The sequence below is a fragment of the Archocentrus centrarchus genome, chromosome 16 (genome assembly GCF_007364275.1).
Source record: "Archocentrus centrarchus isolate MPI-CPG fArcCen1 chromosome 16, fArcCen1, whole genome shotgun sequence".
In the NCBI taxonomy this organism is placed as follows: Eukaryota; Metazoa; Chordata; class Actinopteri; order Cichliformes; family Cichlidae; genus Archocentrus; species Archocentrus centrarchus.
This window is the reverse complement of record NC_044361.1, coordinates 20,667,477-20,687,768: the sequence shown is the minus strand read 5'-3', so window position 1 is coordinate 20,687,768 and position 20,292 is coordinate 20,667,477. Positions and strand designations below refer to the sequence as shown.

The following is a 20,292-nucleotide window of genomic DNA, read 5'->3' as shown; positions in this document are numbered from 1 at the left end:
TATACAGAATGTATAACTGACTTATTGCCTGTTAGATAAAACAATGGTTAGCAGGGTGTCATGCAAACAGACAAATACAGTTCATTAGCATGTTTTTATTCACAGGTTAAAAAATTAATTAAGTTCAAATTTCAGTATCATGACAGTATGATGGATGCAAATAATAAACATGGTTGATAAGAGTATTAAAAGCTTACACACACAAATATATAACTGTTCAAAAAATTTTATGTAATAATGGAAATCCAATGTTTGGGAACAGTTTAAAAAAATAATTTTATGTGTTACATTGTTTTAAAATCAAGGAATAAATAATTACAACCAAACGCTGCAACACAACATAACATTTCAATTACTCTGATTGATAGAAAGTTCTGACCTCTCTGTCTTCTACAGATAGACAACTTGCAACTTCTCTTTCTTGCTCACATCCCCCGTGATAGTAAGAGAAAAAAAAAAAATATATATATATATAGATAAATCTGCGCTTTAACATTAAACAAGTGCCATATTAACACAGAGGCATTTTATATTTCTATGGATTAATGTGCTCAATGAAATAATTTGAGATGAATTTTGTGCATTAACAAGTGATGAATTCAACGTTACATTGCCTGTTGTTGAGGACTTATTTAGTGATTGGTGTCTCCTCAGTGATGATCACTTTGCTTTCTGGGATGTTTTCATAAATGACTGGGTCTATCCTCTCTAAAGTTACATTAGTTTCAGACTTTTGAGAATTCTTCGAAAAATTTGATGACATGTAGTGACTTGAAATAAATGACACATGGTCCTCTGCCAGGGCACTCTCTAGTACACCACAAATGGACTGCCGAAGCTTCTTCTGGAATTCATCACACGTGAAAACATAGAGGATGGGGTTCAGGCAGCTGTTTAGAAAAGCCAGACACACAGTCAGGGGACCCATAATTCTAACAATGCCCCAGAGGTCTGGGTTAGTCCTAGCCTTCAATTCTATAAAATTGAAAACATGGAAGGGCAGCCAGCAGATGAAGAATGCAAAAATAATGGCAAAAATTATTCGTCGAGATCTTTGTTTCCTTGTTTTCTGTATGTGCATTACACGGATACCTATGGCCACATAAGAGGCAAATATTACCAGGAATGGGATCACAAAGCCCATAACAAAGCGGAAAATATAGAGACTCCATTTTTGTATGTGTGTCATGTTTGTAGAATAACCACAGAATCTTGACCCATTATGCTCCAAAACAGTGCGAAAGGTGGCATAAGGTGCGCTGCAGACAGTAGCAGTCACCCAGATACCAGCTGATAAGAGGCGAGCTTTGCAGACTGTGCGCTTGTTGTGTGCCCACACCACCACCCAGATGGACAAGCAACGATCCAGACTCATGGCTGTCAGAGTGAAGATACTGGCAAACATGTTGACTACACTCACAAAAGTGTTGAGCTTGCACATGAATTCTCCAAAAGGCCACTGGTGATTCTGAGAGAGAGAAATGACTGAGAAAATCAGGAAAGCCGTGAAGAGGAAGTCAGCTATGGCCAGGTTGAGAAACCAAACTGAATTGACTGTTTTCTTCATCTTGAAGCCTGTCACATAGATGACCAGCCCGTTGCCCAGAGTTCCAAGTATAATTATCAAGCAGTAGATGACAATGGAGGCTGTTTGGATGTGTCTGGAAGCTGCTTCCAGTGCAGATGATTGACCTGTGGTGGAACCGCCATTACCCAAGAACAAAAAGGAAGTATTTCATTACAGAGATTAGTTTAACACATTATGCACAGAAAACAGCACCCTCAAAACAAACAAACAAGATTTGATTACTTGTGTTACCAGATTAGATCCATTACATATGCAGTTTTAATTAATGCATACAGCCATGTTGTTTTAAAATTTGTATATTAAATTTCTTGTGCCTGGCACATGATCTGTACAATACTAGCTTTCAGTATTAGTACTAGTGCTTACAGAGTTAGTTGTGCAAATTGATATTTGAATTTATTTAACTTGATTTTCTGTTGTGATCAGAATTGATGACAGGCATTCATACTGATTTTAATCAGTTTAGCAAGAAATCACATCACCTTTCACTTGATGTAATTATAAAGAAATGTCAATCTGTGTTTAAATAATCTTACCAGTCCCCATGTTCCTTTTAACTGAGAGAGTCTGCCCTAAATTGATCTAAATTGATCTCTGCCTCTTGTTGCTTCTCTCTGATTACTGTCTTTGATTGTGCCTCTCTTTTTTTACACGCATAGAGAAATGAGCAAAGAAAAACAGGAACACCTCAGAACATGCAAATTCAGCAAAAAGAAAGAAAACTAAACTAAAAAAAGTAACTCAGCATGTGGGAGAAACCTTACAAGGGTAGAATTTATAGCAGTGCAACATATTTATGTTGTATTCTTGATCATACTGAGTAAGTTTTTATGCTTACCTACATTTTCCTTCTGTTACAAACATTCACTGACCATTTTGTTGGGTACACTTGTTCAGCTGTTTCAAATATTTAATCAGCCAATCCCATGGCAGCAACTCAATTCATTTAGGCATGTAGACATTAATACAAAACCAATACAAAACCAAGAATGAGGAAAAAAAGGTGATTTAAGTGACTTTGAATGTGGTATGGTTGCTGGTGCCAGAGGGGATGACTTTCAGAAACTGTATTTCAGAAACTGCTGATCTACTGGGTTTTCCCTAGAGAACCATCTCTAGGATTTACAGAGAATGGTTTGAAAAAGAGAAAATAACCAGTGAGCTGTAGTTTTCTGGGTAGAAATGCTTCATTGATGCCAGAGGGCAGAGGAGACTGCTTTGGACTGATAGGAAGGCAAGAGACAAATAATCACTCATCACAACCAAGAAGAATGCACATCAAATAAGCTGATGGGCAACATCAGTAGAAAACCACACCAGGTCCCACTCTTGTCAGCTAAGAACAGGAAACTGAAGCCACAATACACATGGGCATACCAAAATTGGGAAATAGAAGATTGGAAAAAGAACACTGCCTGAACTGATGAGTCTCAGTTTCTATTGTAAGGTCAGAATTTGGAGAGAATAACATGAAAGCATGGATCCATCAATTTTTGGCACACTTTAGGCCAAAAAAGGGCAACTGAGCATCGTTTAAATGCCACGGCCAACAGAGTATTGCTGCTCACCATGTCCATCCCTTTCTGACCACTCATTTCCTCGTCCTGTTTCTAGCAGAATGACACACCATGTGACAATGTGTGTGCACACTTTCTTCACTGTACTCAAATGACCTGTATATTCACCAGATCTCAACACAGTACAGCACCTTTGGGATGTGTTAAAATGGGAGAGTCATATCATGGATGTGCAACTGACAAATCTGCAGCAACTGTGTGATGCTATCATGTTATTATGGACCAAAATCTCTGAAGAATGCTTCCAGCACCTAAAGCACAAAGAAAGAAAGCAGTTTTGAAGGCAAAAGGGGATCCAGTGTGGTACTAGCATGGTGTACCTAATGACATAGTGCACAGTATCTTATCTGTTCCTAGGACTGCACGCTTCTGGACAGAGATCTTTGATGTCATTCCTGGAAATTGCTGTAGCCACTCTCCCAGTTTAGGGGTCACTGCCCTGAGTATTACCACAGGGACCACTGCTGCCTTCCAGAGGTGGGAAGTAACAAAGTACAAATACTCTGTTACTGTGCTTAAGTAGAATTTTCAGGTATCCGTACTTTACTTGAGTATTTATTGTTCTGAGAACTTTTTACTTTTACTCCTTACATTTTTACATAAATATCTGTACCTTCTTCTCCTTACATTTTCAAAACAGGCTCGTTACTTGAGGTTTAAACATCTGAGGGAAGAGTTTATTTCCGGTCACTGCTCGCCTTCAAGCATCAATCCGATCTGAGACTAAATGGAAGAACAATAACACTTTAAGGGACAGTTGTACTGGCATATCCATCCCCTGGGGTTTATTGCATACAAAGAGATGAAAGAGGCAAAGCCATATAATTTATGTATCATTTATAGTACTGTACTCAAGGGTTACAGTGGGCCAGACTGAGTGCAGAGGTCTGTTAGTTGTGGTCACACTGCTTCAGCATCTAGCTAGCACTACTGAATATGAGTGAAAATAAAGGGAGTAAAGTGTTGCAGGTAATTTCAAATGCTATGTTTCTAAATGTTCAACAAATATCAGCAAACACACAAAGTGTCTGAGGTTTGTCACACAGTGTGTCTGCTAGCTAATGGTCCAGCTGTTGTGTTTCCAGGGAGAGAAAAGAATGAGAGAAAAAAATTCACTCAGAGATGGAGAAAGATGTAAGAAAGAGGATTTAAAGGTAAATTTAAAGAGATTTAAAGAAAGGAGATTTAAAGGTAAGGACTGCTCAGTGACATCTGATAAACTGGACTTTTAAAGGTTACATTTTTAAATCAGATATTGGATTTGGCTCCTTTCCACATTGAAAGGAGCAAGTTGAGGTGGCTCGGGCATCTGATTAGGATGCCTCCTGGCCGCCTCTTGGGTGAGGTGTTCCGGGGTTTGTCCCAATGGGAGGAGGCCCCGTGGTAGACCCAGGACACGCTGGGGAGATTATATCTCTCGGCTGGCCTGGGAACGCCTTGGGGTCCCTCTGGATGAGCTGGAGGAGGTGGCTGGGGAGAGGGAAGCCTGGGCTTCTCTGCTTAGGCTCCTGCCCCTGCGACCCGGCCCCGGATAAGCAGAAGAGAATGGATGGATGGATGGACATTGGATTTGATGTGAAGTTGTGATTTTTCATATTGTGAAATGTTGTGCAAAATGAACTGAGGTAGACTCACTGTGTCATTCAAAATACTGCAGTTTAGTGCAGGATAAATAGGTTAGCTTGCTGTACTGTGGTGAATTTACAGTAAAGCTCTGTGCTGGACTGGTGCACAGCAGCTGTGGTGTTCATGGTCAGAGTTACAGGTTACATCCATTGTAGCAGAGATTAGTTTGAATTTAAGTTGATGATGCTTATATTCATTTACTAAATCCAACCTTTGCACCAGCTGCATACTGTCAGTATGAAGACAGCATAAACAGCATACTGTCAGTGTAGGGGGTGGAAATCAGCCAAGATAGCTTGTGAAATACTGGGTTACATTTTGTTGAATTCAGCTGCGTAATTCCATAAGGAGCACTAAACCTCAGAGCAGCAGCAGCTGATCACAGCCTGACACAAAGAAAATCTACTGGAGCTCACAATTTTTTAACCCAAGTATTTGTATTTCTACTTAAGTACAGAATTTCTCTACTTCTGCCACCTCTGTTGCCTTCTCCTTCCACATCCTCTCTATTTCTTCTTTCAGCCCTTGGTATTTATCAAGCTTCTGTCACGGCTCGTGAGCCAACTTATTAAAAGAACCCAACAATGCACAACCTCGAGAAAACAGCTCTGCAATAAAATAATCTTTATTTCACAACACTGGCAGGGGAAATGAGTGAAAGAGAAATCCTGAACACGGGGCCACTGGGGACAGAAATAGAGATGGATTAATGTCTTTCACAAGAGCACTCTCTACAAGATTGTGACTAAGGCTAAATGGTAGGGCGCTTACTTTGGGATCCACTTGGTGATTCACAAAAAGGGTAGGGGATGATGAAGGTGCTACGGGAATTCCCCAGGTCTCCAACGAAGGAGGGCAGGCAGGCAAGCAGGCAAAAAGGTCAGCAAGCAGATTTCGTCCCAAGAAAGTGGAGTTTAAGTTTGTGGCAGCCACTAGGATGAAAACAGGTTGGACTCCGCCGTAGAAAGCGTGCGACGACCACAGAGAAACAGAACATCAGTACACCAGCGGAGGTGGTAAGTATCCTGGAAGGAGTGAAATGCAGCACATAAACGTAAGGAACTGAAAGTACCAGAAAATAACTAAAACAAAACTGGTTACCACTGAGGTACAAGATGATTTGGTGGAGAGTAACCGGCTCCACTGGTCCTTTAATACTGGCCCAAATCAAGGACAAGTGCGTGCAGCCGGAGGATGGAAACACCACTCCGCCCAGCTGGGAGGAGCCCACCTGCAGAAAGCCCCAAAAGAAACCCACAACCTCCCATACCATGACAGCTTCTCGTGTTCCTTCTTCTTGATGTTGCCATATATTGGTATTGTTACAGTGGCTTGCAAAAGTATTCATACCTCTTGAACTTTTTCATATTTTATCACATTACAACCACAAACAAATATATTTCACTGGAATTTAATGTGAAAGACCAACACAAAGTGGTATACAATTGTGAAGTGGAACAAAAATCATGCATGATTCAAAACATTTTTTACAAATAAAACACTGAAAAGTGCAGTGTGCAAAAGTATTCAGCCCCCCTGAGTGAATACTTTGTGGAACCACCTTTTGCTGCAATTACAGCTGCAAGTCTTTTAGGGTATGTCTCCACCAGCTTTGCACATCTAGTGACTGAAATTTTTGCCCATTCTTCTTTGCAAAACAGCTCAAACTCAGTCAGATTAGATGGAGAGCGTTTGTGAACAGCAGTTTTCAGATCTTGCCACAAATTCTGGATTGGGTTTAGGTCTGGACTTTGACTGGGCCATTCTAACACGTGAATGTGTTTTGTTTGAAACCATTCCACTGTAGCCCTGGCTTTATGTTTAGGGTCGTTGTCCTGCTGGAAGGTGAACCTCCGCCCCAGTCTCAAGTCTTTTGCAGACTCCAACAGGTTTTCTTCCAAGATTGCCCTGTATTTGGCTCAATCCATCTTCCCATCAACTCTGACCAACTTCCCTGTCCCTGCTGAAGAGAAGCAGCCCCAGAGCATGATGCTGCCACCGCCATATTTGACAGTGGGGCTGGTGTGTTCAGAGTGATGTACAGTGTTAAGTCTCCGCCACATATAGCGTTTTGCATTTTGGCCAAAAAGTTCAATTTTGGTCTCATCTGACCAAAGCACCTTGTTCCACATGTTTGCTGTGTCCCCAACATGGCTTCTGGCAAACTGCAAAAGGGACTTTTTATGGTTTTCTTTTAACAATGGCTTTCTTCTTGCCACTCTTCCATAAAGACCACATTTGTGCAGTGCATGACTAATAGTTGTCCTGCGTACAGATTCCCCCACCTGAACTGTGGATCTCTGCATTTCGTCCAGAGTCACCATGGGCCTCTTGGCTGCATCTCTGATCAGTGCTCTCCTTGTGCGGCCTGTAAGTTTAGGTGGACGGCCTTGTCTTGGCAGGTTTATAGTTGTGCCATACTCTTTCCATTTCCGGATAATGGATTGAACAGTGCTCCGTGAGATGTTCAAAGCTTGGGAAATTTTTTATTGCCTAAGCCTGCTTTAAACTTCTCCACAACCTTATTCCTGACCTGTCTGGTGTGTTCTTTGGACTTCATGATGCTGTTTACTCCCCAATATTCTCTTAACCAACCTCTGAGGCCGACATGGAGCAGCTGTATTTGTACTGAGAATAGATTACACACAGGTGGACTCTTTTTAGTCATTAGCAGTCATCAGGCAACTTCTGAATGCAATTGGTTGCACTCAGAGAAAAGGGGGCTGAATACTTTTGCACACCACACTTTTCAGTTTTTTATTTGTAAAAAATGTTTTGAATCATGTATATTTTTCTTTCCACTTCATAATTGTATACCACTTTGTGTTGGTCTTTCACATTAAATTCCAGTGAAATATATTTATGTTTGTGGTTGTAATGTGATAAAAATATGGAAAAGTTCAAGAGGTATGAATACTTTTGCAAGTCACTGTATGTCTGTCACTACAGTTCTCTTCCTCTGCTTGTCCGCCACTACTCTGGTGTCTGGTTGGCTAGCTATCACAAGTTTGTCTGTCTGTATCTGGAAGTCCCACAGGATCTTAGCTCTGTCATTTTTGACCACCCTTGGGGGCGTATCCCATTTTGACTCTGGACTTCCAGGCCAGACTTACAGATGTTCCTGTATACTATGCCAGCCACTTGGCTATGGCATTCCATATATGCCTGCTAGCATCTTGCACACTACTGTAATGTACTAGATTGTCTCAGGGGTATCTCTACACAGCCTGCATCTTGTGTGATAGACCCCAGCCCCTATTAATCTTGGGCTTAGAGCTTGTTCCTGGGCTACCAATGATTAGTGCCTCTGTGCTGTCTTTCATCCCAGCTTTGTCCAGTTATTGGTAGTTTCAATATCAGCCCCTTCTATCTGCTGGTGGTACATTCCGTGCAGGGGCACCTCCTTCCATGATGGTTCCTGTTTTTGCTCCTCTTCTTTGTTAGGTTTCTGCTGCCTGAGGTATTCACTAAGCACATAATCATTTGTGGCCAGCTTCTTGATTTACTCATGGATCTTTCTTGTTTCACCCAGGACAGTGGTTCTGACACTCACTAGTCCTTAGCCTCCTTCCTTCCATTTAGCATACAGTCTTACAGTGCTGGCCTTGGGGTGAAAACTTCCATGCATGTTTAGGAGCTTTCTTGTCTTGATGTCAGTGGCTTCTATCTCCTCCATTGGCCATCTTATTTTCCCAGCAAGGTACAGTATCTGATAACCAGCAGGGCATAGGTTTTGAGTGCCCAGATCTTGTTCTTTCCATTCAGCTGACTCCACAGGACTTGCCTTACTCTCTGCAGGTACTTGGCGGTTGCAGCTTTCCTAGCGGCCTCTTCATAGTTCCCATTTGCCTGTGAGATTCCAAGGTAATTGTAGCTATCCTCAATGCCTGCAATGCTGCCTTCTGGTGGTGCAATCCCATCTTTTCTGACCACCTTCCCCCTTTGTTACCATACAACTACACTTCTCCAGTCCAGATGACATTCCGATATCATTACTTAGTGGTGTGAATGAATATCTCATTCACTCCTGGCGTACAGCTTGATGTCATAAAGAGGAAGTAGGTGATGTTTACTCTATTCTGTATTCGGTAGCTGTAGCTAGTCTTGATAAGGATCTGGCTGGGGGAGTTCAGGCCTATGCAGTGGGGAAAGTAAATTCTGCATTTGATGGTAATTTGTGTAGTTGGCTTTAAGTTGGCCTCTACTGTTGTTCTCCACATCCCCACTGAATTCCTGATGAAGGCTTTTAGGCTCCTGTTGATTTTGTACAGTTCTAGGCATTCCAGAATCATATCATTATCAGTCATTGGTATAAAACTAGCTTAATGTATCAAAGTTTTAATGTACCTTTTAAACAAAGGTAATTTAGAGGAAAATTTTCAACTGTAGGTTGTACTTCTTTAATTTTGGCACACACTAACAATCAGCTCCTAGGAGCAGCCTACAGATAACAAGGTATACTCATTCGTGCATTCTCTTTCAAGCAAGAATGCAAATTAGTGGCTTTTTTAATAGTCAGAGGTGAAGCCCCAATAACCCACATGTGTTATAATTTGCATTTCATATTGTCAAGCCCATTAGTGTATACAGTAAAATACATGTCTCTGTTGCAATTCTGCTGTATTTATAGCAAGTAAAGAAATCTTGTATGACCATGCATGTGACAAATAATCTTTGATTTGATTTGATTTGATTTGAAGCAGATTCAGCAGTTAGTGAACGATTGTTATTTATTGACATAAACCACATTTAATTGGAATTTTAACAATGACTGCCATTACGCTTCAAAATGTAGTGTAGTTAAAGTGACAGTTACATCAGACATATAATGGGAATTGTATAATTTTATAGTTCTTCATTGTGTATGATTCATAGACAGATGCTGCTGTCTTGGCAAGTGACCATGTTTACCACAGGAGTTCATTAAAGAAAATCATAGAACTGTCATGGTACACTTTTTTTCTTTGTACTGCAGTTCTACATCAGTTAAGACATTTATCAGTGTTGCTAAATGTTTAGTAGCACTGTGGTAAAAAAAACATGTAAACATTTTTGTTACACTTTTAGTCTTTGAGTGAACAGTGAAGTAGGTGATGCTTTGATATAGAAGCAACCACAAATGTCAAACTGAAAAAGGCATGCACAGTTTGTGCAGTGAGACAGTTAGAACTTGCTGTTCAGCTCTTTGGTTCATTTACTGCACTTTACAAATAATGCTAAAGTGTTGTTGAGTATTTTAAAGACTTTTGCCTTTTATTTTTAATTAAAAACTAATATGTGTTAAAAAAATAAATAAAAAAAAATCAAGCTAACACGTGTGGTTTGTGGTAAAAAAGTGTTCCATTTTGCAAATGCAAGCAGTAACCCTGTTAGATGAAACAATGGTTAGCTGGGTGTAAATCAGGTTAGTCAGACAGGCAAACTGATAGACTGACAAATGCACTTTATCAGCACGTCTTTATTCACAGGTTAAAAAATCCCCCTAAAAAGCTCAATCAAAGTTCAGTCTCTTGTGACAGTATAATGGATTCTGATACTAAAAAACATGGTTAAACCAGCTAGAGCATTAAAAATGTACATACACAAATATGAAATCAATTTAAAATAAAATTTAAATGATATTTTAAATCATTTTATATGCTACAATAATTGTTGTAAACAGGAACTTAATATGATTGATTCTCTACAGAAAAAAAAAAAAAATCACAACTCAAAGGTGCAGCACAACCACAAAGTTTTTCAGTTCCTATGGCAAATTAGATAAATATGGGATAACTTCTCTATGTTGTAAAGATACACAACTTTCTTTCTTGCTCACATCACACTGTCACCTGTAATAGTGAGACAAACTAAAAACAAACAAACAAGTGCTTTAACATTAAACATCAAGTACCAAATTAGCACCTTAATATTTAATATTTCTCTACATGAATGTACAATCTGAATGAACATTTTGAATAAAAATGAATTAATTTCAATTTACATTATCTGTTGTTGAGGCCTTATTCAGACCTGGGTGTCTCTGCAGTGACCACTTTGCTTTCTGTGAAGGATTCAAAAGCATTTGGGTCGATCTTCTCTAAAGTTGCAGCAGCATCTGATTTTCGGGAAATCCTTGAAAAATTTGATGACATGGAGCGAGTGGACATAAATGACAAATGGTCCTCTGCCAGGGCACTCTCTAGTATGAAACATATTGACTGCTGAAGCTTCTTTTGGAATTCATTACATAAGAAAACATAGAGGATGGGGTTCAGGCAGCTGTTCAGAAAAGCCAAACTCACAGTCAGGGGACCCCAGATGCCAAAAAAGCTCCGGAGTTCTTCCTTAGGGTTCATTAATTGAATAAAATTGAAAACATGGAATGGCAACCAGCAGATAAAGAATGCAAAAATGATGGAGAAAATGATTCGGTGAGATCTCTGTTTCCTTGTTCTATGCATGCGCATTGTACGAATGCCTATGGCCACATAAGAGACAAATATTACCAGGAATGGGATCACAAAGCCCATAACAAAGCGAAAAATGTGGAGGCCCCATTTTTGTTCATTTGTCACAGTATAAGTACAGAATCTTGACCCATTGCTTTCCAAAACAGTGCGAAAAGTGGCATAAGGGGTGCTGCAGACAGTAGCAGTCACCCAGATACCAGCTGATATGAGCTGAGCTTTGCAGACTGTGCGCTTGTTGTGCGCCCACACCACCACCCAGATGGACAAGCAACGATCCAGACTTATGGCTGTCAGAGTGAAGATACTGGCAAACATGTTGACTACACTCACAAAAGTGTTGAGCTTGCACATGAATTCTCCAAAAGGCCACTGGTGATTCTGAGAGAGAGAAATGACTGAGAAAATCAGGAAGGCCACAAAGAGGAAGTCAGCTATGGCCAGGTTGAGAAACCAAACTGAATTGACTGTTTTCTTCATTTTGAAGCCTGTCACATAGATGACCAGACTGTTGCCCAGAGTTCCAAGTATAATTATCAAGCAGTAGATGACAATGGAGGCTGTTTGGATGTGTCTGGAAGCTGCTTCCAGTGCAGATGATTGACCTGTAGCAGAATTTATATTATTTGAAAATAAAAAGGAAAGTATTTTAATACAGGCAATATTTTAACACAATATATTATACACACAGAAAAAGCAGAATGACGTGTGTTACCAGGTTACACAAAACACACACACATATTTAAATAAATGCTCTGTGGTTTTTATAGTTGTATATTAAAATGCTTGGCACTGGCACATATTCTGTGAAAGACTAGCTTCCACTATCATACCACATTATGTGAGTTACTTGCAGAATTCTTTGTGTAAATTGACTTTTTTGTTTATTTAACTTAATATCTGATAGCAGACATGCAAAGTCATTTTAATCAGTTTAGCAAGAAATCACATCACCTTTAAGAGCTAATACATATTTAAATGATCTTACCCATCCCCATGTTCCTTTGAGCTGAAAGCGTCTGTCTTTATTCTAAGTTGATCTCTATCTGCTGCTTCTGCTTCATCTCTTTGATTACACCTCCCTCTTAATTTAAGCAGTTGCAAATGAGGCAGAACAATGGGCAGACAAAATAACAGGAACCTCCCAGAATATGCTAATGCTACAACAAAAAACTGTGTGATACTACGTTCACTGTAACTGATACACACAGAAAGACTTGATGAATACTTGTGATTATGCTCAAAAGGTGGCACAAGCCTTACAAGTATAATTCAGTGCATTGTGCCTTTGTTGCATGCAGAGTGTGTGGTTACCTACATTTTTCTTCTGCTACTCTGATTTACATGGCACCCACTTTCACCATCCTACCCAACCATCTCACAGACACTTTGCATTTCACTCTCTGACTTATCAGACGGACATGAAAAACAACTAACCAACAGTAGTTTCAGATTTTATTGCTCAGTTTTTCACACATTCACCAAACAGCAGTACAGTGTGATATGGTACCATTAAATGTCAGCTCCAAAAGTAACAACCAGTCAAATATTGATGCTATTGTAATCACAGAGTGGTGGGAAACATATGAACATGTGTTTTTATTTATTTGTTGGCAGTGTGTTAATGAGCAGCCTATGGATGTGTGTGTGTGTGTGTGTGTGTGTGTGTGTGTGTGTGTGTGTGTGTGTGTGTGTGTGTGTGTGCGTGTTGCAGATTCTGTTTGTATTTCCACATCAGTTGTAAGCAAGAGTTTGGTCAATCCAGCCGCGCAGGTAGGTCACACGGGAATACACGGCAGGAGCATAGACATTGCAGTTACTGGTACCCCAGGACACAATACCAATAAGGTACCATACGCTACTGCTCTCACAGACCAGAGGGCCACCAGAGTCACCCTAAAATGAGATAAATGGGGTTTTCTACTTTGTTGAGATAAGAGAATAAAATCTTTTATCAAGCTCTTGATTTTACTCGGCAGTGATGCATTTAATGAACCTTTCTGAACTGCTTTGCTACACTTTCATTTACAAGCTATTAGGCAGTGAATTGCATTAATGGTTTCTTTGTAACTTCTTCATATGGTTATTTCTGCATATTCTGAAAATTTTGAGCTATCCACTAAAAATTTTCTGCATATTCTGAAAATTTTGAGCTATCCACTAAACGTTTGACTTCTCAGAATATTTTGGAAAAGAAATTACAAGAATTGTGATACATCAAGATCACTGCAAACATTTCTTTTCTTTTCTTTTTTTTTTATATCATAAATGTATATTTCAAGCTTGTTGTTACCTGGCAGGAGGACACTCCAGAAGCACCAGCACAGATCATGGCATCAGTGATTCTATTAAAACCCCAGTAGCTCTTGCACTGCTCAGGGCTGAGCAGGGGCACGGCAGTCTGCTGGAGGTAGCGAGGGGTTGCTGAGAACAAAAAAGAAAAAAGATGGCTCCAACGACACAGTAAGTGGTTTGTATTTTTTTCCCGGCGGTATGCCTGTTAGGTAAAATTGTATTTTTTTTTTTTTTTTTTAAATTTCCTTATGTAAACTAAACCATTTACACCTTTGTGATGTGAAATGTTTATGGAAATTTACCCTTTGGAAATAAACTCACAGGTTTGTCCAGTCCGGCCCCATCCAGTGGTGACACATTTTGTTCCAGCGGGGAGACTGCTGGTGGAGGAGGGCAGGCACACAGGTGACACACGGGTATTCAGCTGTGCTGGGGAGGACAGTCTCAGAAGCGTGATGTCATTGTTAAAGTTCTGGGAGTTGTAGTAGGGGTGAGTAATAGCCTGGATGAAGAGGTGAGGATAATTCAAACAGAGATATAATGCCATTCAGAGAAGGCCTTTGATGTGTTGTTGCTTACCCTGGAAATGGACTTGATCTGAATTGGTTCACTATTGTACTGACGATCATATTCACCCAGGATCACACGGTGGGATGATGGACTGAAGACAAACAGACAGACGAGTTATTAGATTTATTGTCTTATTAAGAGACACAAGTCAAACGTGACTTACTTCACACGGCAGTGGGCAGCAGTTACAACCCAGTTCTGGTTGATCAGTGAACCTCCACAGAAGTGGAACCCACTGGTATCCTGTGATAAAGAAGACTCATGCTTGTTACAAAGTTGATCATTTAACGTAAAATACATTTGTTGTAATTTGTGACTTTAGCATAACCACAGTGTAAGTCAATAACTTAGACTACCTGAAGTGAAACCTGCCAAGGCCAGGATCCAGACACAGCGTTTTCCCCATTTACAATCTTGTTATATCCACTCACTTGGGGCTTGATGGAAGGCACTCCACACCCTGAGGACCAATGACATAAAACATTCTTTGCCAAAGAGTGTCAACCATAAAGTATTTATACTTTTTCTACCTTGGTGGTGCACAAAGTGCTTCACTGTGTTACCCATGTGTGCTGGCCAGTGCACAGTGTTTACTTTCCTTTCGAAGTGCAGATAATCAAACAACAAAAGTAAAACTCACAACTGCTGACACATCATGTGTAGCTTGTATATGTGAATGAACTTGTTTGTGATGAAATTACTCACCCAATGCAGAGGCCACAAGGGCAAAGCAACTGATGAGCAAGAACATGGCTGTGCCTCGGTCGTGATTCGCGTACCTGAGCTTCAGCTGAGTGGGACACTCACTTTTATGTGCACATCTCATAAGCTTGACCCTGAACTGCATGTGTAGCCCTTCATACCCCACCCACACCACCCGCTTCACCTGCCCCAGTCTGGGAAAACAGCATCTGGTGATAAGCCCACATTTTTTGAAAACAAACTGTAGAATTCAAAATCAATGTTGCTAAAAGGTAACAGCACCAAGTTGCCATGTTATTGAGATGGAAAGACCCTTGTTGAAGATATAAAAGGTACACGCTCTTGTTCACATCTTATCTTTAAACCTCACACATACGCGGTCAACAACATTTCACCTCTTTTTAACAGATACAAATAAAACGGAACATTTTCAGTGTGGCAATATTTCCTGTAAGTATTTCTTGTTATAGGACAGGAAAAAGATATTAATCAGATGGTTGTGGTTTGTTTACAGGAACCAGTTTTATCTGCACATTTCCACAGCTGCAAGTTAAATGTCTTGGTGCATACCTTTGTTTCACCATTAAAGACAAGAAACACACTGCTCATTTTTCAAAGGAGAATTTCAGTGTTGACATTTATTGATTTATTGCATACATGCTATTGATACATATAATGCAAATCACAAAGAGAAGATGTATTAATATGCAGCTGGATATCGGAAGTGCTGTGTGAATGTGCTGAATATCTTTGTTTAGATATTGCAAAAAATCTAGATAAACTTTTGACCTGATATATATCAGCTGTGTACTAGGTAAAACAGTAAGTATGTGTTAGCAAATAGTAAAGTCACTGAGTTTAGTCAACTTCCTCAATAGTTGGGCCAGAAGAGGAGCCACCTCCGGCACCACCAGGGAAGCCACCGGGCATTCCGCCTGGCATTCCTCCTGGCATGCCCCCTTGATATAACTTGGAGATGATAGGGTTGCACACCTTCTCTAGTTCCTTCTGCTGGTGATCATACTCATCCCTTTCTGCCATCTAGAGAAAATAAACAGCAAATGATGCATTATGACAGAAGGCTTGGTGGGTAAGAAGCTGCATATGACAGGAAAAGAAAGAAGGATATTGATTCATAACTTTTATGCAATGTAATCCTCCCCGCTTTCACAATTTAAGGCAAAGAGGAACCTCAGCCTGTTTTAAAGACATGATTTTTTACCTGGTTTCTGTCCAGCCAGGCAATGACTTCGTTGCACTTGTCCACGATGGCCTTCTTGTCCTCTGGACTAATCTTGTCTTGGAGTTTCTCATCCTCTACAGTGCTCTTCATGTTAAAGGCAAGAGATTCAAGGGAATTCTTGGCTGTCACCTTCTCTCTTTGGACCTCATCTTCAGCCTTGAACTGCTCTGCTTCCTGCACCATGCGCTCAATGTCTTCTTTGCTCAGTCGCCCTGTGAGAGAATGAAATTCAAAGCGCTGTTTTTAATTTTATTTTATCCATTCAAGTACAAGATTCCCTCTGTTTATGCTACATTTGCTGCTGGATTTAAGAGTTTTGAAAGTGTAATTATACCTTTGTCATTGGTGATGGTGATCTTGTTCTCCTTTCCAGTGCTTTTGTCCACTGCAGACACATTAAGAATGCCATTGGCATCAATGTCAAAGGTCACCTCAATCTGAGGGACTCCTCTGGGAGCAGGTGGAATACCAGTTAATTCAAACTTCCCCAGGATATTATTGTCCTTAGTCATGGCTCTCTCACCTTCATAAACCTGAAAACCATAATTCATTTGGTATCTCAATGTATCAGTGTGAACTTTAATAACTATTTGGAATATACTCGGACAAAAAGGATGAACTGTTACACAACTTTATGCTGGCTGTACCTGAATGAGCACACCAGGCTGGTTGTCTGAATAGGTGGTAAAGGTCTGGGTTTGCTTAGTGGGGATGGTGGTGTTTCTTTTAATAAGGACAGTCATTACTCCTCCAGCTGTCTCAATTCCCAGGGAAAGGGGTGTGACATCCAGCAGGAGCAGGTCCTGCACATTCTCAGACTTATCCCCAGCCAAGATGGCAGCCTGCACAGCTGTGGAGAGTTCCCATGAGGTTAAATTGATGATGTTTTCTATCAACAATTGGTATGTTTATATGTTTATATTTATGTGTATTTATGTGTAGTGGACCTGATTTGATTGGGCCTCTTGGCCATGTCATGTTTGTAAATGAGAACTAGTTCTCAAACATTTCTACCTGGTAAAATAAAGTTTAAAAAAAAAAAAAAAAAAAAAAAAACACTAAATATTTTTTGAACCACAGCTGGAATTTAAAAAAAAAAATAGTAGAATAGTGGAAGCCTAAATGTTGTAGAGACCCACCTGCACCATAGGCAACAGCCTCATCAGGATTAATGCTCTTATTGAGGTCACGGCCATTGAAGAAGTCTTGCAGTAGCTTTTGAATCTTAGGGATACGTGTGGAGCCACCCACCAGGACAATGTCATGGATTTGAGTCTTGTCCATCTTGGCATCCCTTAGAGCCTTCTCCACAGGCTCGAGGGTTCCACGGAACAGGTCTGCATTGAGCTCTTCAAAACGGGCTCTGGTGATGGAAGTGTAGAAATCTGCACCTTCGTAGAGTGAGTCGATCTCTATGCTGGCCTGGGTGCTGCTGGAAAGGGTACGCTTTGCCCGTTCGCAGGCTGTGCGCAGACGACGCACAGCTCGCTTGTTGTTGATGATGTCCTTTTTGAACTTGCGCTTAAACTCAGCAATGAAGTGGTTAACCATGCGATTGTCAAAGTCCTCACCACCCAAATGTGTGTCACCGGCTGTGGCCTTGACCTCAAAGATGCCATCCTCAATGGTCAAGATCGACACATCGAAAGTACCACCTCCAAGGTCAAAGATAAGGACATTGCGCTCACCACCAACCTTACATAAGAGAAAAGAATTACAAAAAGGAAAAATAGAAAAAGATTAGCATCTTAGTATGTACTTACCTTCTTGTCCAGGCCATAAGCAATAGCTGCAGCAGTGGGCTCATTGATGATGCGCAGCACATTAAGCCCAGAGATGGTTCCAGCATCTTTGGTAGCTTGACGTTGGGAATCATTGAAGTAAGCTGGAACTGTAACAACTGCATTGGTCACAGGCTGTAAAGATAATCAGAAACTGAGTCAATATTGATTTTTTTTTTAAAGATCTGAGTACACTGTAAACATGGAAGACTGTAAGAAACTATATTTTACTATATAGGCACCATAGACACTGTATACCCTGGGGAAGCTGCTTCATGTTAGAGGCATTTACATTTACATTTCAGCTGCATTATTTTTAGAGAAGTCAGATTGGTCAGTTGCTGACAGTTGCAGTATGCCATTACTAATCTCTTGTTTTTCAGCATGAAACCAAACTGTGCTAGGTCATTTCAAGAATCCTGTTCTACATTTATTTATTTATTTATTTTTCTCTACCTTGCCAAGATATGCTTCGGAAATCTCCTTCATTTTGGTGAGGACCATCGAGGATATCTCCTCTGCATAGAAGGTCTTGATCTCCCCTTTGTATTCGACCTCCACTTTAGGCTTGGATGAGTCATTAATAACCTTGAAGGGCCAGTGCTTCATGTCAGATTGCACCACGGGGTCATCAAACTTGCGACCAATCAGACGCTTTGCATCTGAACAGAGAAATATTTAATAGAGAAATTAAGACTAAAATATTCAGTTTGGTGTGTACAGATAGTTAAGTAATAGTATTTCCCTTTCTTTTACCAAGGATTTATAAAGTGAGGGGGGAACAAAAAAAAAACAAACAAACTTTTTTTGATCACTATTTTGAGGTGATTTGTCTGGTCGGTGTTGTAGTTTTTACCAAATACGGTGTTGGCTGGGTTCATGGCCACCTGGTTTTTAGCAGCATCTCCAATAAGTCTCTCTGTGTCTGTGAAAGCCACATAGCTGGGTGTTGTCCTGTTCCCTTGGTCATTGGCAATGATCTCTACTTTGCCATGCTGGAAGATTCCCACACAGGAATATGTGGTACCCAGATCAATACCCACTGCTGGTCCTTTAGACATCTGTGACAAAGAAGAGAAACATATTACTCTTCGCTGAATATTCCTGTAGTCCCAGATTTTTTCAGATACTCATCATAACTGAGGGAAGGAATGCACATTTGGATCTTTGTAATTTGAATATTTTCTGTGGGAAAAGTTTGAAAGTGAGCTTTAAAACAAATGTTACTGTACGAATCTAGATAAGTGTACATGTTGCTGTTATATAAGCTCAGACACACCATTGCCACATGGAGTCTGGTGTGCGGTGGAGTGCGGTCAGAGTACCACAGTGCCTTAAATGACCACCTGACACTTGAAACATATGACACTGCCCTTTAACTTCCCATCCACGCTGCTTCTCTTCTGCCTCAGCAACATAATACCAGAGTGTCTTACTCAAGCTTTTAAATGTGCTGCACTGACCCCGCAGTAGTGATCAGTGTATCTATTTTCCGACAGCTGGCTTCAGATAGCTTTCACTTACTATATAAAGTATCATCGTGTCTGTGTAGTAATGGAATGGAATGTGGCTAAAATTTTCAGGGATCAGTTAATCAGAGACTTGTGAGAAAAACTGAGCTTATATAACATTCCTTTTAAAATAAAGGAAGTGACAAAAGAAAAATGACCACAAACATTTTACAGCTTTGACATTCAGTAGCAAACATACTGGATTAGCAGAGTAGTCAACAAAAGCCTCTTGCTATCACAGTTCTTGTTGCTGTGCTTTGAAATAACTACAAAACTCAGGGAGGGTGAAAATCACAAACACCCTGTTGAATATTACACTAAATCACAGCACATAACTTTTTTGTAAATACAGGTATACAAACTTTTTGTTCCTCCGAGGCCCCAGATCTGCTGCAAACAGAACTTATTGAATCATCGCTTGTTATCCAGTTGTGTAACACTGAGCAGAAAATGCTGACACAGTGCTTTGCCAGCCCCAACAACATCTAAAACTGCAAGACTACTTTTGCATGGAAATAAACCACAGAAACCACCAACGACCTTTGTGGAACGTTTGACAATTTTTTTTTCATGTTCGTGTGGAATTTGCTTTATTTTTGTAATGCCATTGTTGGAAAGAAACCATGCAAGCCTCACTTATTTGTGAATTTTAATTCTGCAAGTTAGACTTTCAAAGCCGTAAGCAAGACAGACCAGAATGCAATGCTTCTTATTCATTAGGTTACCTTTGCTGTTGAATGTTCAGGGCTTGAGAGTTTATACAATTAAAGTGATGCTTTGTTTTCGCGCAGCACTCAACACGTCCGTCTGAGCTCCTCTGCAGTGCTCCTTTCCCCTCTCTCGGCAGGCGGACTAAGAGGATGAGTGTCTTATCTCCCCAGTGTTTAAAGAGCACTGTGCAGGGGGAGAGGGTGTCAGGTGATTCCATCAAGGAAAGTTCTAGGCCCACT

General features: G+C 40.4%; 4 protein-coding genes across 4 annotated transcripts; all 4 read right to left on the bottom strand.

Moving 5' to 3' along the window:
• Positions 1-290: 290 nt before the first annotated feature.
• Positions 291-2,212, bottom strand: LOC115794904 (chemokine-like receptor 1). Its single transcript, XM_030750598.1, has 2 exons — positions 2,125-2,212; positions 291-1,692 (listed from the first exon to the last, which is right to left on the bottom strand). The coding sequence occupies exons 1-2, from the start codon at positions 2,132-2,134 to the stop codon at positions 629-631; spliced, it is 1,074 nt and encodes a 357-aa protein (XP_030606458.1). The 5' UTR covers positions 2,135-2,212; the 3' UTR covers positions 291-628.
• An 8,573-nt stretch (positions 2,213-10,785) lies between these two features.
• Positions 10,786-12,300, bottom strand: LOC115794516 (C3a anaphylatoxin chemotactic receptor-like). Its single transcript, XM_030750070.1, has 2 exons — positions 12,229-12,300; positions 10,786-11,845 (listed from the first exon to the last, which is right to left on the bottom strand). Exons 1-2 carry the CDS (start codon positions 12,236-12,238, stop codon positions 10,794-10,796), a joined length of 1,062 nt encoding a protein of 353 aa, XP_030605930.1. The 5' UTR covers positions 12,239-12,300; the 3' UTR covers positions 10,786-10,793.
• A 556-nt stretch (positions 12,301-12,856) lies between these two features.
• Positions 12,857-14,907, bottom strand: LOC115794517 (chymotrypsin-like protease CTRL-1). Its single transcript, XM_030750071.1, has 7 exons — positions 14,811-14,907; positions 14,462-14,565; positions 14,269-14,348; positions 14,115-14,196; positions 13,857-14,037; positions 13,534-13,664; positions 12,857-13,136 (listed from the first exon to the last, which is right to left on the bottom strand). Exons 1-7 carry the CDS (start codon positions 14,854-14,856, stop codon positions 12,975-12,977), a joined length of 786 nt encoding a protein of 261 aa, XP_030605931.1. The 5' UTR covers positions 14,857-14,907; the 3' UTR covers positions 12,857-12,974.
• Positions 14,908-15,495: 588 nt separating this feature from the next.
• On the bottom strand, positions 15,496-20,214 carry hsc70 (heat shock cognate 70). Its single transcript, XM_030750069.1, has 9 exons — positions 20,068-20,214; positions 18,688-18,892; positions 18,288-18,493; positions 17,814-17,966; positions 17,190-17,745; positions 16,698-16,900; positions 16,385-16,583; positions 16,030-16,262; positions 15,496-15,848 (listed from the first exon to the last, which is right to left on the bottom strand). Exons 2-9 carry the CDS (start codon positions 18,890-18,892, stop codon positions 15,666-15,668), a joined length of 1,938 nt encoding a protein of 645 aa, XP_030605929.1. The 5' UTR covers positions 20,068-20,214; the 3' UTR covers positions 15,496-15,665.
• Between the last annotated feature and the right edge of the window lie 78 nt (positions 20,215-20,292).

Bases quoted from the DNA above. Each gene is read 5' to 3' on its own strand.
- LOC115794517 (XM_030750071.1), bottom strand. From the start codon at position 14,856: ATGTTCTTGCTCATCAGTTGCTTTGCCCTTGTGGCCTCTGCATTGG. The intron at 14,349-14,461 runs GTAGTCTAAGTT...TCTTTATCACAG, and splicing joins CTTGGCAGGTTTCACTTCAG to GATACCAGTGGGTTCCACTT. The intron at 14,197-14,268 runs GTAAGTCACGTT...GTTTGTCTTCAG, and splicing joins GCTGCCCACTGCCGTGTGAA to TCCATCATCCCACCGTGTGA.
- hsc70 (XM_030750069.1), bottom strand. From the start codon at position 18,892: ATGTCTAAAGGACCAGCAGTGGGTATTGATCTGGGTACCACATATTCC. The intron at 16,901-17,189 runs GTGGGTCTCTAC...AACTCTCCACAG, and splicing joins GGCTGTTGCCTATGGTGCAG to CTGTGCAGGCTGCCATCTTG. The intron at 16,263-16,384 runs GTATAATTACAC...ATTCTCTCACAG, and splicing joins CACCATCACCAATGACAAAG to GGCGACTGAGCAAAGAAGAC.